Consider the following 16,717-nt stretch of genomic DNA (forward strand, 5'->3'; position numbering starts at 1 on the left):
GTAGCAGTAGTTGCAGTGGGAAGCATGAAGGGTCAAATCCAGGACAAGGAATGTGAAAATATAATGGTTAACAGTTCACTTAAGACTCAAGGGAGGAGAGTATAATCAGAGAAGGGATAATGGGAAGACTGGAGGGCCTGGAGGTCACAGTAAGGATGAAGAGCAGACTTGAGTAAGGCAGAGGAGAAATGAATGAATAGGGAGATTGTGATTGGATAAAGGAGGCGAAACATTTGTGGATGCTAGTAAGATCAAGGGTGTGACCATCTCTGCTGTAGCTGAGATGACGTGGAGTAGCTCCTGGGAATTAAATAGACTAAGGGACTGGAAGGTTAGGGTTGGAGGGGCAGACTAACCCCCATGACCCAGGAAAAAGTAACAAAGGCACCCACAATCTAAATTGGGAGACAGAGTTGGACACGGTGAACCTCAAAGGAGCCAACGTGGCTGAGTGATAGCCATAGAGAGGGGGCAGTTAGGCGGCACAGTGGATAGAGCACCGGCCCTGCAGTCAGGAGTACCTGAGTTCAATCTGGCCTCAGACACTTAATAATTGCCCAGCTGTGTGGCCTTGGGCAAGTCACTTAACTCTAATGCCTAAAATTAAAAAAAAAAAGATTTCCATAGAGAAAGAGTCTGGAAGTGAGAAGTGGGGTTGGGTCCCCTAAGACCAATATAAGACAGAAGATATAACCAGGCCTGGAAAGCAAGAGCTAGTAGACGGAAGCAGCATAGGAGGAAGAGCTCTAAAATGAAGGGTAGGTTGTTAATTATAGACGGGGAGTTCCAGAAGGATGGGCTTGAAACGAAGGAGTAGGCAGGGATTTATGGGGGAGGGAGTTTGTTTTTTGGAAAAATAAGGGGATGGGAACCATTATATTAGGGAAAGAGAACAGGTACCTGGGGAGGGGCTTCAGCAATGGGGAGAACTCTTGCCTTGAGATTTCCACTACTTTTTCCTGGAGGATGCCTGCATCCTCATAACCCGAATAGAGCAGTTGAACTTTACGTATCCAATCTTGCTGATTTGTTGTTGCCAAGTCTTAGGGATTTAAGTGGGTTTTCATCACAGCAAGGCAATCTTATTCCTAAATGCATTGGTTCTCAGCTCCATTGCGGAAGCTTCCTCACTGGCAGATCTCTGCCTGAAGCCTTTCAGGGCCCTTGAGAATTTGGGGGGGAGGTGCAGCTAGGTGATGCAGTGGATAAAGCACTGGTCTTGGAGTCAGGAGGACCCGAGTTCAAATTTTACCTCAGACTTAATAATTGCCTAGCTGTGTGACTGTGGGCAAGTCACTCAACCCCATTGCCTCAAATAAAAAAAATTTAAAAAATCAGATAGGAGCTCCTTTTAGGGGCACTCGATACCTCCAGGCTTCCTACTTTCCCCATCTATTACACATTCCTCCCCTTCATTCATTCTTTGGTTGTTACCTCCCGCCTCCTTGTCTTTGCCCAGGTCATATCCTGTTTTCCAGAATGGCCTCCTTCCTCATTTCCACCTCTTGGACTCCCTAGTTTCTCACAGGACTCGGCACAAGCTGCCCTTCCTCCATGAGGCTCCCCGACCCCTCCCCAACCAGGGGTGAATCTCCTCCTCCAACGCATGACCTCATTACTCTCTGTAAATCCTACTTCCACATGCTTTCTCTCCTCAGTGGCTACCAAGTCTGGCACCTACATGATCTTCTCTTTCTAAGCTCGCTGTGGTCCCCCAGGTCTTCCCCAGAGAATCTCTCCAGACTGAACAACTAAAACAAATATTAGCTCCTGGGCCGTGCAGTTCTGGGACCCGATCAGTCCCTTCTCCAAGCCCAATGCCAGGCTTAACCTGGGCTCCTGCTGCCTCCTCTCAGGGGGCCACCCCACCCCACTCTTCTCCAGGCTAATCTTCTGCCAATGTGCAGGAATAGTCCTTATTTACTAACAAGTTCAGGTTCATAAATCCTTCTCATTTTCCACTCTGTGGCAGGGACTCTCAGGCATTCTGGATCTGAAGGTGTCCTTGGGGAGTGACCAGAATGAGGAGGGGGCCTTGAAACCAAACTCAGTTGGAGTAAGGGGAGGCTGAGCCTGGAGAAGGCTAAGATTCAGGGGAGTAGAAGGACAGGACTCAAGACAAATGGGGAAAACACGGAATGGCAGATTTGGGTTGAGGTAAAGACGAGTGTACTAGTAGACTGAGCTATCCAAAGGTGAAACAGTGGTCTGTGGGGGCTGGGCTCCCACTCAAGAGGACTTGGGGTATCACAGGTGAGTCTCACCCTGGCCCCAGTCACCTCGGAGGTCCTTCCCTGCTCATCTCTAGATGCTCAGGGGCCCTTCCCACCCATTCACAATGATGACTTCCAAAAAGTTCACTTCATAAAAAATAATAATTTATTGTCAACAAAGGAATATGTACAAAGGAAAAGAAATGGGGGACGCGGGGCTGGGTAGGCAGGGTGAAAAGCGGGAGAGCTTAGAGTCCCCAGAGCTACCTGCCCCCACTCCGGGGCTCTCCCTGCTCTGCTGCAAGGAGGAGGGGAAAGAGGTGCCGGAACTCCCTTTCAGAAGGGCCAGGAGGAAGTGGAGGGAGAGGAGACTCCCTCGAGGTAGTAGAGGGCTCCAGCAGGTCCCCCCTTGTGACCACCTCCTATGTAAGGCACTGTGCCGGCGGGAAGCGGTGAAGCAGGAACGAGGAAGGGCAAACACAGTGGGTCAAAGGAGCTCTTGCTCTCCATCAACACTGAACCCTAGTGCAAGGACGGCAGTGGCCCGGCGGCCCTGGGGGGCCGGAGACTCTTAGCAGCGTCCAACGGGAGCAGAAGAGAACTTTCCCCACCCCACTCAAGTGCTTGGTTCCATCAGCTTCTTCTGATGGATGGGCTGGTTGGTCAGGGTGGGGAGCTCTGGGTGAGGAGCATGAGGCCCCCCTCCCTGAAGTGGTCCTCACACCCCATGCCCAGCCTCTGGTTGTTCCCGGGTGGCCACACCAGGCTCCGTCAGCACAGCCTGCCAGCCCTGGGGATCACAGGCCCCCGCCGCCACCTGGGGTCCTGGGGTTGGCTTAGACCAATCCTGAAGCAGGCTGACCGCTGGGGGCTCGTCCAGACGCACACGGATCACCTGCAGGTCCAGTGTCCCTCGGAGCCCCGCAGAGGGAGCTGGGGAGGGATGAAGAGGGAAGTGTTAGAGCCGCAAGGCAGGAGGCAGCCGTGCCAACAGCGACACACTCAGTCTCTGCCACTTACTACCTGTTTGAGAGGCAAGTGCCTTCGTGGCTCTGGGGCTCAGGGTCCTCATCTGTAAAACGCACAAGTCAGACTCGATGACCTCTGAGGTGCCCAGGAGGCTCTGGTCCTCCCTCCCACTGGACACATCGGCCTCTCTGTTGAAGTTGGCCAGGGAAGGAAGGACCCGGAGTTCCCGGACCCGCCCGATCGGTCCCTTCTCCAACCCCGATGCCAGGCTTAACCTGGGCTCCTGCTGCCTCCTCTCAACTGGCCACCCCACCCCACCTCACCCCACCCCACCTCACCCCACCCCACTCTCTTCTCCAGGCTAATCTTCTGCCAATGTGATGGGCGGGCAGGAAGCCCACCCCTCGATACACTCCAGCTGATCAACAGCCTTCCTAAAATGTGGTTCCAGAACTGAGCAGGACTCCAGGCTGAGGGGTCTTATCAGGTCGCAGTGGCACCGTCACCTCCCTGGTCTTGGACACCATGCCCCACATGTTAGGGGCTACGTCACCTTCGACCCCTGCAGCCCATGAAAACCCCCAGACCTTTCCCAGAGAAATGGCCGGGCCCCAGGTATCTTTGGAGACCCCTTCCCCAGTTAAGATTTCTGATCCTCACATGATATGGGCCCAAGGCCCTTGCCCATCTCAGCATCGTTCCTCTGGACACTTCCAGTTCATCACCATCTTCCTTTCCAGCTGGGGTGAGACCAGGCCAAGGTAGCCCAGAAGCCCATAGCTTCCTCCCATGTGCTCTGGGGTCAGGGGCTCTCACTTCCTTTGGAGGGGGAAGGCAGCCAGAACTGGGAGCCCATCTCCTCACATGGTGCCCCATCTCAGGGAAATGCCAAAGGGCCACCAGAGAGAAAGGTCTAGGACAGTCCCATCCTCTGTCACGCAGGATTAGGATGGTTCAACAAACACTTTCTAAGTGCCTGCTTTGGGCCTCGTTGGATTCAGGATCCTCTGGAATCCAGAAATCTAGCTTGGCCTAGCAGCCAACTTTCCTAGTTGGGAACCTGAGCTTTGATGCTGAGACCAGGCCAGGTTGTCACGGCTTGGAGGGCCACAGCTTTCCTCTGCAAGGATGCCCCCCTCCACTGTAGAGCCAAGAAAGAATCCTGGGGTGGTGGGGTTGGGGACCAAGAGGGAAGCAGGGAGGGCCTTCTAGGACCCTTCTTCCCACCATCCCCTTCCTGATCAATCCCAGAGTCTGGAAGGCGTGTCCAACAGCTCACCTGCGGAAGGACTCTGAGGCTGCTTGGGTCTCCCCTCAGCTGGCTCTTCTTCCTTTGACGAGGCCCTGTCCTGCGAGGCTTTCAGTTGGCTGTGGGAGAAGAGCTGGAGCACAAAGCCTGGGGGGAAGCTGCCGTCTGTGAAGTGACGGACTTCAGTGGGTGCTGAGAAGGGTTCTAAGGTGATATGTGGAAGGGGGAGGAGCTCTGTGGAGGGACAAAGAACAGAGGGGCTGCTTTCTTGACATCTGACACTGAACAGATTCTCATGGTGGCACCATTATTGCCATCATCATCGTCATCATCACTACCATTACCACCACATCACCATCATCATCAACATCATCATTATCATCATTTTTTTTTTTTAGATTTTGCAAGGCAATGGGGTTAAGTGGCTTGCCCAAGGCCACACAGCTAAATAATTAAGTGTCTGAGGCTGGATTTGAACTCAGGTCCTCCTGACCCCAAGGCCAGTACTCTATCCCCTGCACCACCTAGCCATCCCCATCATCATCAACATCATCAATACTACCAACATCATCATCACCAATACCACTACCATTATTATCACCACTATCATCACCATCATCACTATCATCATCACCTCTATCAACACAACCATCACCATCATCACCACCACCACCATCCCCATCATCTACCTAATTCTGTGCATAGTGATGACCCCAGGACAGGGGAGCCCCCCAGAACACACAGCTGCCTCATTTGTGCATTTCTGTATGTTCCCAAAGCCTCAGTGCAGGCCCATAGAAAGCCCTTAATAAATGATTTATGATTAGGATACTATTGACAAAGACAAACCTAGAGAAGGCCCGAGCTGTCCACACTATTCCAGTGGGCTTCTCTTCCATCAACATTTCTAGAAATCCCCTGGCTCCATGGCCTCGGGTATCCTCACCCCCCTCACTCTTTCTTTAATGTCCATGTCAGCAGTAGATGATCCCATGAGGGGAGTACAGAGGCTTGTAGGACTCCAGGCCAGGGAGAGGTGGAAGGCTGTGGGTCAGGACATCCCAGGCCTCCCCGAGTTCTAGGCAACCCCTGGATTCCATAAAATGTCAGAGGAATGGGTAGAGGGGACAAGGAGCTTAATGTTTCCCACAAAAACTCAGTGTAGCCTTCAGTCACGTCTCAGAAAAGACTCATTTCTGGCATCCCACTTTCGAGGAGCAACCTAACCCCTTCTCAGGTGGCTCTGAAGAATGAAGTTAAACCTCCATCGGCTGCTGTGGAAGTCTGACCTGCCAGGATCTCCTTCCGGACCCAAGGGAGATCAGACTGCCTCAAATGAGACAAGGGTCAAAGGGTCCCTGCTCCCAAGGCGCTGGTGAACCCAAGCCTTCCTGGCTGCTTCCCTGCTCTCCCCGCCTTGGTCACAATCTCTCTAGTCCCAAAGAGCCTCAGACAGCCCCCAAATCTCAGGCTCAGCCCCATCTTACCTAAACTCCCATCTGAGGGCCTGGACGTGGCCTTAGTCTTAGTGGAAGTCCGATTCCTCCCCTTCTTCTTCTTGGGAGGGGCTTCCCCTGACAGATCCTTACATCTCTGGTTGCGAGGCTTCTTGGTCCCTACATCCAAGGTTGGGGGAGCTGCTGAGAGAAAGTGGCCCTGCCGCATGAAATCGGCAGCTCTTCCATTCCAGGAAGGTGACCCCTGCTCCTTGGCTTGCTGCCCTCTCTCAGGATCTCACCTGGAGGCTGGAGGGGCCGTAGGCCTCGGGGCCGGTTCCGAGGTGTCTGTGATTCAGGTTTTTCCTCAGAGTCCAGAAGCACCACAATCTCGGCTGGTGTCTCAGGAGGGTCTGGGGCAGAGAGGAGAGCCCCCTATGGACCCCTGGATTCCCAGCTTGACCCCAAGGTCCTCCCTCTCAGGACCCTCCTACCTACCTGTGCTGTGGGGCGAGGGAGATTCTAAGGAATCTAGCAAGGCCACCCCTTCGCTCCAGGCCTCAAGGATGTTGTTCTTCTCTCCGGGGCTCAGGCCCAGGGTATGGGGGTGCTGGCGAAGAATGTGTCGCCTGGCATTTCGGGCAGAAGGAGTGGGCAGCTCCTGGCCACAGACCATGCATAGGGCCCGGCCACTGCCCCCGGGGCTATTCCCCACCAAGTACTCTTGCTCCCAGGACTGTAGCTGCTCGGCCTCCTCAGTAACAGCGGCACTGGTCTCAGGCTGGCATTGCCCAGGGAGGGGGCTGTTCTCAGGTTGTCCCACTAGGGAAGGACAGACAAGGGAGCACACTGTGAGAGGGGCCCAGCAAGAGAGCTGAACTCAGCCAAAGAAGCCCCTTCTTCTTCTTCTTCTTCTTCACCATCATCATAGGTCCCTCCTCACCAGAAATTTCCCTGTTCCAGCAAACCAAGGTCCCAGACCATCAATGGCCAACATGTTTCGTAGAATACATTGGGGGTGGGGGAGTTCTTTTTTGGGGGGGGGACCTCAAGTGGAGCTATCCCTCTCCAAAGGAAGCAACAATCCTTATGGCCAAATCTGATGGCCTTTTAGACCCAGCTCTCCTCCAGGGGGCCCCCATTCCCCCCTTCCCTCTCTGACCACTCCTCCAGATCACACCCTTTCTAGTTTCCTGGGTGATCTCATCACCTCCCCAGCTTCAATGATCACCTCAAAACTACAGGTCCAGTCCCTTTCCTCAGCCACATGGCTTCTCAAATGCCATCACCAAATGCCAAAGTTGGCCTCACTGTTTTCCCATAGGGGAGTCTCCCAGGCTGGGGGTCCCCCTGGAACCTCACTCACAATACCTCCCCACAGTCCATCAGCATTCTTTCCTCCCTTGTAGCCCACTCCACCAGGAGGCCCTCCCGCTGAGGTCATCCTTGACCTGCTCTGCACAGACCTGGCATCTCCCCATGTCCGGGGGAGCTCCTGGGTACAGGACGAATAAAGGATCATCACCCTGCTGGTGTCTGAGAGGTGACTGAAGTGACTTGCCCAGGGTCACACAGGAGGTTTGAATCAGGCAGGACTTACCCCCCACCCCCCCCCACCCCGGGTCCTCTTGATGCCAAGGCTGAGCTGCTACATTCACTGTCACCACTCGAGGGTGCCTTCCTGTGAGGTGGGGATGCCAGGTTTCTTACCCCTGTTTTAAAGCCCAGAGAATGGAGATTCGGGGAACACCCGCCCAAGGTCCCACAGCCAGGGTGTGTCTGCAGAGGAACAAGCCTGAAGTGAGCCTCCTGCAGGACCCAAGGCCCGGGGAGATGCTCTTCAGTTCCTTCAGGACAGCCATTCCCCAGAGCCCTTTGCAGCAATCCTGTGCTCCTGCAGAAAGGTAGCCTAGAATTCAGATCCCATGGGTCTGAGGCCACGCTGACTGCAGGTCTAATCCTCCTAGGGCAGGTTGCTGATTTAATCCCCAGTAGCCTTCCCTCCTCAAGAACCTTGGGTGGCTCCCCAGGACTATCCCCCCTTTGTGGCTCAGGCATCTTTGTCAACAGAGACCCAACCAAAAGACCTCTGACCTCATTTAATTCTGGGTAGACTTGGCTCTGTGGCAGGCAGGGTCCCTCCCTGGCCTTCCAACTCATCAGCTTTAAAATGTCCTACCAGAGACCCTCGCTGCTCAGAGACTGCAAGCTTACAAATAAACTGCTTCTGACCAAGTCTTAAAAGAGAAGTAGAGGGCTACTGGGGCAGAATAGTGCATATGCTGCCAGAAAAGGGCCTTCTCTTGGGTTTTGCTTCAATGTTTGTTACTAGGGAGGGTCTGAAGGAGGAAGGTCCACTGGAGAAATAAATGTATCATAAAAAAATAAAAGGCATAAATTCCTATTTTAAAGACTTGAGAGTCTTAGGGGCCAATCCAAGGCCAGGGTCTAGGGGTGGGGGTAGCCATCCAAAATGGATACCAACAATCCACTTTTCCCACTAGAATCACAATCCTGGGGAAGAAAGAAGACTGTGGGTCTACTCCTACACCTATCTTTCAGATAGGGAAACTGAGTCAACTCCCCTAGATGCACCAGGGCAGAAATGAGCACCAAGGAAGTGCCCCACAGACAAGGTGACGTCCCACCCAGACACTGGCCAGTCCACACGTTGGGGCCAGGCAGCTCACCCTGCCAGAAACCAAAGAAAACTCAGTCAGGACTCAGTGGATGCTCTGCCCCCTCACCAGAGGCCCCCCTTTGCCAAAGGCAGGGAGGGCACCTGGCTCCTAGGGACCTCTGCAGGGCTGCCCACCTCCACCTGCTCCACCCAAGGCAGAGAGAGGCAGAGTAGTAGGGAAGGGGTTAGAATATAAGGACTAACAGAATGCCTTCCGTGGGGGGGGGGGGGGCAAGAATGGGGGAAAAAAATCATAAAACTCAAATAAAATCTTTCACAAATGAATGAATGAATAAATGAATAAATAAGGGGTGGCTAGGTGGTGCAGTGGATAGAGCACTGGCCTTGGAGTCAGGAGTACCTGAGTTCAAACGTGACCTCAGACACTTCATAATGACCTAGCTGTATGGCCCTGGGCAAGTCACTTAACCCTACTGCCTTGTAAAGACCCCCCCCCTAAAATAAACAAACAAACAAAGGTTAGAGGAAAAAAAGAGAAGGGGTTAGGAGATGGGGAAGGAGAGAGGGGAAGAAGGAGGGGGAGGGAAGGGGAAAGAGGAAAAGAGGGAGAGAAAGGGGAAGAAGAGGGAAAAGGAGGAAAGGGGGAGAAAGGAGGAAATGAAAAGCTGAGGGGGGAAGGGAAAAGGAAGGAGGAGGGAAAGGGAAGGGGAAGAGAAGGAGAAGGAGGAAAAGAAAGAGGAAGAGGGGGAAGAGAAGGAGGAGGAAGGGAAAGGGGGAGAGGGAGGGGGCGGCAATGACCACGATTCCACGGAAGCCAAGATTCCAGCCTTGGGGGCAAAGATCCAAAGCGGTCTTTGGGGCTCCCCCCAACCTCCCCCCATCAGAATGGAACCCGGGCCAGGGAATGGCTCCTTTTGTTCGTGCCCCCCCCAACCCCACATCCAGTAGGTGCTGCATAGATGCTCAAACTCAAGGCCTTCCAGGTCCGGGGCGGCAGGGTGCGAGCCGCCTCGGAGTGACCTTGGGCAAGTCACGTGCTCGCGCCGGGCCTCAGTTGGCACAAATGTAGGGCCGGGGCCCGGGCCTGTGGGCACAGTGTGTGCGCGGTGCCCGGGGGGGCAGGCGCACACCTGCGCCCCCCCCACGGCCACCTCTCTACAGAGAGCTCCCCGCTGCCTGGGCCGCACTTGAACTCGGGGCCGCTGCTGCATCCCTCGCCCGGCCCGGCCGGCCCCCCGCCGCCCCCTGCCTCGGGTTCGCGGGGGGCCGCCGCGTGCCAGGCCGGGCCCCCCGCCGCCCCTCCCCCTCACCTCGGAGCACCGGCTGGCGCAGCGCCGCGGGCAGCGGCAGCGCGGGCTCGGCCGGGGGCCCGGCGGGCGGCGGGGCCCGGGGGCGGCGGCGCGGCGGCCAGCGGCCCGGGGCCGGCCCGGCCGCGTCCTCCTCCACTCGCACCTCCTCCACGTCCTCGCACTTGAGCGTCACCTGGATGCAGTCCGGCGGCCCGGGCTCGGCCTTCAGGGCCATGGTCGCGCCTGCGGGGGGGGGGGCGCGCGGCTCAGGCCCGGCCGGGCCCCGACCCCCGCCCCGGCCTCCCGCGCCGCCGCGCCCGCCCGGCCCGGCCCCCGCGCGCGCCGCCGACCTGCAGCCGCCCAGGCCCGGGCCTCGCCGCCACCATAGAGCGTCCGGCCCCCGGCGGGGGGAGCGTCCTCGATCCGGGCCCCTCACCCACCGCCGCCGCTCTCCCGTCTGGGGCCGCTCATTGTCCGAGCCGGGGCCCGGAGCCCGCCCCCGGGCCCGCCCCCCGCCGCCCGCCGCCAATCGCCGCGCGCCCGGGCCCGGCGCGCCCCGCCCCCCGCCGCCGGGGCCTCTCGGGCGCCCCCGGGCGGCGGCCGGGCCGCGCGGCCGCGCCGGGAAGGAAGGGCGGGCGGCCCCGGGGGAGCCCGGCGGCGAAGGCGCCAAAGCCGGAGCGCGGCGGGGGCGGGGCGGGGCGGGGCGCGGCGGGCCCGGGGCCCGGGGCCCGGTGTGGCGCCCCCGGGGGCCGGGCCGAGCGGCAGTCGCTGCGCGCCGCCCGTGCCACCGGCCCGGCAGCCGGCTGGAAGTGCCCACGTGCCCTGGGCTTAGGGGCACCATTCGGGGCACCCCGTGGGGCCCGCACTGTGGAGACCGAGGAAAAGACGGGGAGGACCACTCCCCCCCCCCCCCGAGTACTACACTGAGAGAGGGGTTCGGAGCCCCTCAAGGTCAGGGCAGCGCCCTTCTGACGAGACTAAAACCAGTTACATTGCACTTAATCGACTCCAGCTTGTCTTGCTCTCTTTTGGTTAGGTGCCCCCAGTTGGCCCTGGATGGTCCCTCCCCCGCTCCCAGAGAGCCCTGGAGAAGGGGTGACATATAAAAAGTCCCAGAGACAATTTCTGGGTAATTAAGCACTCTATTGATTCTGCCTAGCAAATCGTTAATGAAAGGATGGTCAGTTGCCCGTCTTTCATGGACCAGCAATGGATCAAGGGTGGCTGGCCTAGCGATGCTGCCTAGCGATGCCGCCTGGCGATGCCTACGGATCCTGGAAGAGTAGATGTGCCCAACAGACCCTCATAGGCGAACAATGAATGAAAAGGATGCACATGATGGTTAGAGGGAGACCTATGGTTCTTTTAGGTTGTTGCAAGGCAGTGGGGTGAAGTGGCTTGCCCAAGGCCACACGGCTAGGTCATCATGAAGTGTCTGATGCCAGATTTGAACCAGGTCCTCCATAATTCCAGGCCGGGTGCTTTATCCACTGCGCCACCTAGCCACCCCAGGGAGACCTATTCTAATGAAGACTAGGGAGATATCTTGGATTATGTCACCTTTTGTTGGTATTTTTTTTTGTAAGGTAATAGAGTTAAGTGACTTGCCCATGGTCACACAGCTAGGTAATTATGAAGTGTCTGAGTTCTGATTTGAACTCAGGTCCTCCTGACTCCAGGGCCAGTACTCTATCCACTGCGCCCCTTAGCTGCCCCAGATTATGTCACTTTTACTCCCAGATCACCCCACTCCAACCCCAGGTTAATCTACAAGAAAGATCCACTCCCCAACCCAAGCCTGAGTAGAGCACAATGGGCTTCTCCAGCGGGTGGGCTCTGAACAAGACTGAACAGGTTGAATCTCTCACAATCAGCCCCATTCTTCAGAGAATGAGCAAATAGGCAAGGGGAAACTTTTAGACCTAGTCCAATAACGGGTTGTTTTATGTATGACAGCAATCACGACTTGGGGCTAGCTGGGTTAAGAGGAAGCTGGTGAACAGGGTGGTTTTGGAGAAACTGAAGAGATTTCTATGAATTGATACAAAATGAAAGGAACAGAATCCAAGAAAGCAATGTATACAAAAACAACAACTTGTAAAGGTAATTTTGAAAGCCTTCAGACATCTGAGCAAGCAAGCTCCTGGATGAAATACCTCCTAATCAAGAAGTCAGAGAGTGCGGAGGGCCGGCGCCGGGGCGGGGTCGGCGCCGCGGCGCCATGAGGCTGCCCAGCATCCTGCTCACGGGTACATACCCAGGGGCTGGAAAGACCACACTAGGCACAGAACTTGCATCAGGAACGGGCCTGGCATACATGAATGTGGGCGATTTAGCACAAGAAGGTAAATCATAGGCCACTTATATGATGACTTGGATGAAGAATACGAATGCCCTATTTTGAGTGAAGACAGAGTAGTTGATGACTTAGAAAAGAAAATGACCGAAGGTGGAATCATTGTTGATTACCATGGCTGGGAGTTCTTTCCTGAACGATGGTTTCATATAGTTTTTGTGCTTCAAACCGATAATTCTCTGTTATATTCGAGACTTGAAAAGAGGGGATACAGTGCAAAGAAACGACAGGACAATATACAGTGTGAAATTTTCCAAATTCTTTATGAAGAAGCCATGGCCTCCTACAAGCATGAAATGGTGCACAAGCTGCCAAGCAATGTACCAGAAGAACTAGAGAGTAATTTAGATCAGATAATGAAATGGATTGAACAGTGGATGAAAGATAATAATTGAACTTTGAAGGCAAAGCATGGATTTTCAAGGTGTTCTACAAATTACTTTCTTGATGACTTCTTCCTCCTTATGCAATAGGAATTAAGACAACATACACCAAATTTTACTATCCAAAATTGTGTTGCACAAGTGGCAGGAGGATAATATATAAGGTTGAGTTATGACTAAATTTTTTTTTTCTCCATGAGAAAACTGAGAAACCCGCAAATAAACGAAGAAGATATTAAGGATCTTTAAAGTTTAGATATATTCAACATTCTCATTTATTTTGGTTACCTGCTAAAGAGTAAGCAAATTTGAGAAACTAGATGGAAATCTAATAATTGACATGAAAAAGAAAAATAAAGACTAGGAAGAACTGCTGACTTTCTAAATAAAAGAGCTTAAGGATAAAAAAAAGAAGTCAGACTTCAGGGTACAGGTTGATGCATTTTTGTTACGAGTTTTTTTTATCTTTTCTAATGCTATTAGGAGAAAAGTTTGAGGGAGAGGAAACAGATTTTTAAATTTAAAATTCAATGAAGAGCAGCTTGATGGACCTGAGTTCAAATCCAGCCTCAGACACTTAATCACCTAGCTGTATGACCTTGGGCAAGTCCTTTACCCCATTGCCTTGCAAAAAAAAATCAATAAATTACTTAAAAATTAAGAGTATTTTCCTTCAGCAAGATACCTCTCTTGGAGAATAGAGAAAGGTTATGCAGTGAATGGCACACAAGTTTTGAAGTAAGGAAGATCTGAGTTCAAATCTAGCCTCAGATACTAACAGTGTGACTATGGATAAATCACTTAACTTAAACTCCCTCAGTTTCCTCAATTGTAAAATGGGGATAATAATAATATCACTTATCTCCCAGGGTTGTTGAGAGGAGAAAAATATGATAATATTTGTAAACTACCTGGTACTTTGTTGTTCACTTCTGTTTGACCCTTTGTGTGATCCCATTTTAGGGTTTTCTTGTCAGAAATACTGGAGTGGGGGCAGTAGGTTGGTGCAGTGGATAGAGCACTGGCCCTGGAGTCAGGAGGACCTGAGTTCAAATCAGGCCTCAGATACTTATTGCCTATTGTGTGACTTTGGTCAGATCACTTAACCCCATTGCCTCAAATAAATAAAATTAAAAAAAAATAAGAAATATCAGAGTGTTTGGCCATTTTCTTCTCCAGCTCATTTTATAGATGAGGAAATTGAGGCAAATGGAGTTAAGTAACTTGCCTAGGATCACACAGCTAGTAAGTATCTGAGGTCAGGTTTGAACTTGGATCCTCCTTCATGTTTGGAGAAGAATCAAATTCAAACGGAAGAAAAAAAACAGAAAAAATGACAATACATAAGACAACTTTAAAAATTGAAGATAATAAACTTTGATCTTCCTTTAACCTCCACAGTTTCCTTCTCTGGATATGGATGGTATTTTCCATTATAAGTCTTTTAAAATTATCTTTGATTAAGTGATCCATAGTCATATGAAAAATTGCTCTAAATCACTAATTATTGGAGAATGCCAATTTAAACATCTCTGAGGTACCACCTCACACCTCTCAGACTGGTCAATATGACCAGAAAGGACAATGATCAATGTAGGAAGGGTTGTGGGAAATCTGGGACACTAATACATTGTTGGTGGAGCTGTGAACTCATTCAATCTTTCTGGAGAGCAATTTGGGATTATCCCAAAGGGCAACAAAAATGTGCATCCCCTTTGATCCAGCAATACCACTACTGGGTCTATACCCTGAAGAGATGATGAAAAGGGGGAAAAACATCACTTGTACAAAAGTATTTATAGCAGCCCTGTTTGTGGTGGCAAAGAATTGGAAACTGAGTGAATGTCTTTCAATTGGGGAATGGCTCAACAAACTGTGGTGTATGTATGTCATGGAACACTATTGTTCTATTAGAAACCAGGAGGGATGGGAATTCAGGGAAGCCTGGAGGGATTTGCATGAACTGATGCTGAGCAAGATGAGCAGAACCAGAGCGTTGTACATCCTAACAGCAACATGGGGGTGATGGTCAAACTTAATGGACTTGCTCATTCCATCAGTGCAACCATCAGGCACGATTTGGGGCTGTCTGCAATGGAGAATACTGTCTGTATCCAGAAAGATTTGTGGAGTTTGAACAAAGACCAAAGACTATTACTTTTAATTAAAAAAAAAGTTATCTTATGTAATCTTGCTATCTCTTATACTTTATGTTTCTTCCTTAAAGATCTGATTTCTCTCTCATCACATTCAATTTAGATCAGTGTATACCATGGAAACAATGGAAAGACTAACAGACTGCCTTCTGTGGGGGATGGGGGAGGGAAGGGAGATTAGAGGGAAAATTGTAAAATTCAAAATAAATAAATAAAATGTTAAAAATTGTCTTTGATTATTGTACTGCTGAAATGAATACATCCATAATAGTTGATCAATGTAATTATTAGGCTTACACCAACTATCTAGCTTGGGGACCATTGAGGTTGGGAAGTCTATCTCTGAGAGAGCCACTGAGCTGGAATGATCTTCATCAATCACACCTCTGATATCTCTAGTCTAGGGGTATGATACAAAGGGTCTCAGAACAAAAGTCACTCCTAAAGGACAAAGCTAATCTAGCTTAAAACAGGTCCAATACCACTCACGAGTTCCCATCATCTTTCTCTTTAAGACTGAGAAATCCAACTCACATGTACAAAAATATTTGTAGTAGCTCTCTTTGTATTGGCAAAGAATTGGAAATTGAGGGGCTGCCCATCAATTGAGGAATGACTGAATGTGATGGAGCAAGAAATCTCTAAGAAATCATGAGCAGTTGGAGCAGCTAGGTGGTGCAGTAGATAGAACACTGGCCCTGGAGTCAGGAGTACCCGAGTTCAAATGCAGCCTCAGACACTTCATAATTACCTAGCCCTGTGGCCTCGGGCAAGCCACTTAACCCCATTTGCCTTGAAAAATCTTTAAAAAAACATTATGAGCAGGTAAATAGGCTTACTTGAACTGATCCCTGAAGTGTGCAATTTCAGGAGAACATTGAACATTGTGTGATGATCAACTATGATGAATCCAGCTCTTCTCCAAACAAGGACAATTCTAAAGGATTTGAGATGGAAAATACCATCCACCAGAGGAAGAACTATAGTGTCTGAATGCAGACTTAAGTATACTATTTTCACTAATTAAATTTTTTTATGCTTTATATGTTTTCCCTCTTATGATTTTTTTCACTTTTCTGATTCTTCTTTCACAACATGACTAATATGGAAATACGTTTAACATAGTTATGCATGTGTAACCAATATCAGATTACTCGCTTTCAAGGGAAGGGAGTAGAGGGAGAAAAAATGAAACTCAAAATCACAAAAAAATGAATTTTAAAAGTATCTTTGTAGTTTGATTATAGACATTTATTTATTCAGGGAAAAAAGACTGAGCAAGTCAGATTCCATTGTATTTTCTTCAGTTATTTTTGTGCTCTTTTTTTTATGATTTTCTTGCATCACTCTCATTTCTCTTCCCAATTTTTCCTCTACATCTCTTACTTGATTTTTTTTTTTAAGTTTTTGCAAGTCAATGGGATTAAGTGGTTTGCCCGAGGCCACACGGCTAGGTCCTTATGAAGTGTCTGAGGCTGCATTTGAACTCGGGTCCTCCTGACTCCAGGGCCAGTGCTCTGTCCACTGTGCCACCTAGCTGCCCCTCTTACTTGATTTTTAAAATCCTTTTGAGCTCTTCCATGATCTGAGACCAATTCATATTTTTCTTTGAAAATTTGTATGCAGGAATTTTGACTTTATCTTCTTTTTTTTTTTTTTTTTAGGTTTTTGCAAGGCAGCGGGGTTAAGTGGCTTGCCCGAGGCCACACGGCTAGGTAATTATTAAGTGTCTGAGGTCAAATTTGAACTCAGGTCCTCCTGACTCCAGGGCCAGTACTCTATCCACTGCACCACCTAGCCATCCCTACTTTGTTATCTTCTTCTGGGTGTTTTTGGATTTTCCTTGTCACCATAGTAACCTTTTATGGTCAGAATTTTTTCTGTTTGTTCTTTTGCCAGTCTATTTCTTGATTTTTAATTCTATGGGGCTCTGCTTCTCAAATGGAGAAGACACTGACCCAAGCTTCAGGTATTTTGTATAACTGTTTTCAGAGGTAATTCTAGGGATTTGTAAGTTTTGGCTTT

General features: G+C 51.0%; 1 protein-coding gene and 1 pseudogene across 5 annotated transcripts; one reads left to right on the top strand and one right to left on the bottom strand.

Annotated features, from left to right (window-relative positions):
* Positions 1 to 2,361: 2,361 nt before the first annotated feature.
* SPINDOC (spindlin interactor and repressor of chromatin binding) lies at positions 2,362 to 10,258 on the bottom strand. 5 transcript variants are annotated; one of them, XM_074231211.1, is made up of 8 exons: positions 10,148 to 10,258; positions 9,819 to 10,040; positions 6,366 to 6,689; positions 6,170 to 6,280; positions 5,919 to 6,068; positions 4,462 to 4,665; positions 3,237 to 3,285; positions 2,967 to 3,146 (listed from the first exon to the last, which is right to left on the bottom strand). In XM_074231211.1, the coding sequence occupies exons 2-8, from the start codon at positions 10,030 to 10,032 to the stop codon at positions 3,050 to 3,052; spliced, it is 1,149 nt and encodes a 382-aa protein (XP_074087312.1). In that variant the 5' UTR covers positions 10,033 to 10,040; positions 10,148 to 10,258; the 3' UTR covers positions 2,967 to 3,049. The 5 variants fall into 5 exon arrangements, 4 of the variants coding, with proteins under 4 accessions (XP_074087311.1, XP_074087312.1, XP_074087313.1 ...); XM_074231213.1 differs by having other exon boundaries at positions 3,036 to 3,108; XR_012477291.1 differs by having other exon boundaries at positions 3,076 to 3,108; positions 3,843 to 4,665.
* Positions 10,259 to 12,018: 1,760 nt separating this feature from the next.
* LOC141516634 (adenylate kinase isoenzyme 6 pseudogene) lies at positions 12,019 to 12,573 on the top strand (annotated as a pseudogene).
* The last annotated feature ends 4,144 nt before the right edge of the window (positions 12,574 to 16,717 follow it).

The sequence above is a fragment of the Macrotis lagotis genome, chromosome 3, assembly GCF_037893015.1.
Source record: "Macrotis lagotis isolate mMagLag1 chromosome 3, bilby.v1.9.chrom.fasta, whole genome shotgun sequence".
NCBI classification, from domain to species: Eukaryota; Metazoa; Chordata; class Mammalia; order Peramelemorphia; family Peramelidae; genus Macrotis; species Macrotis lagotis.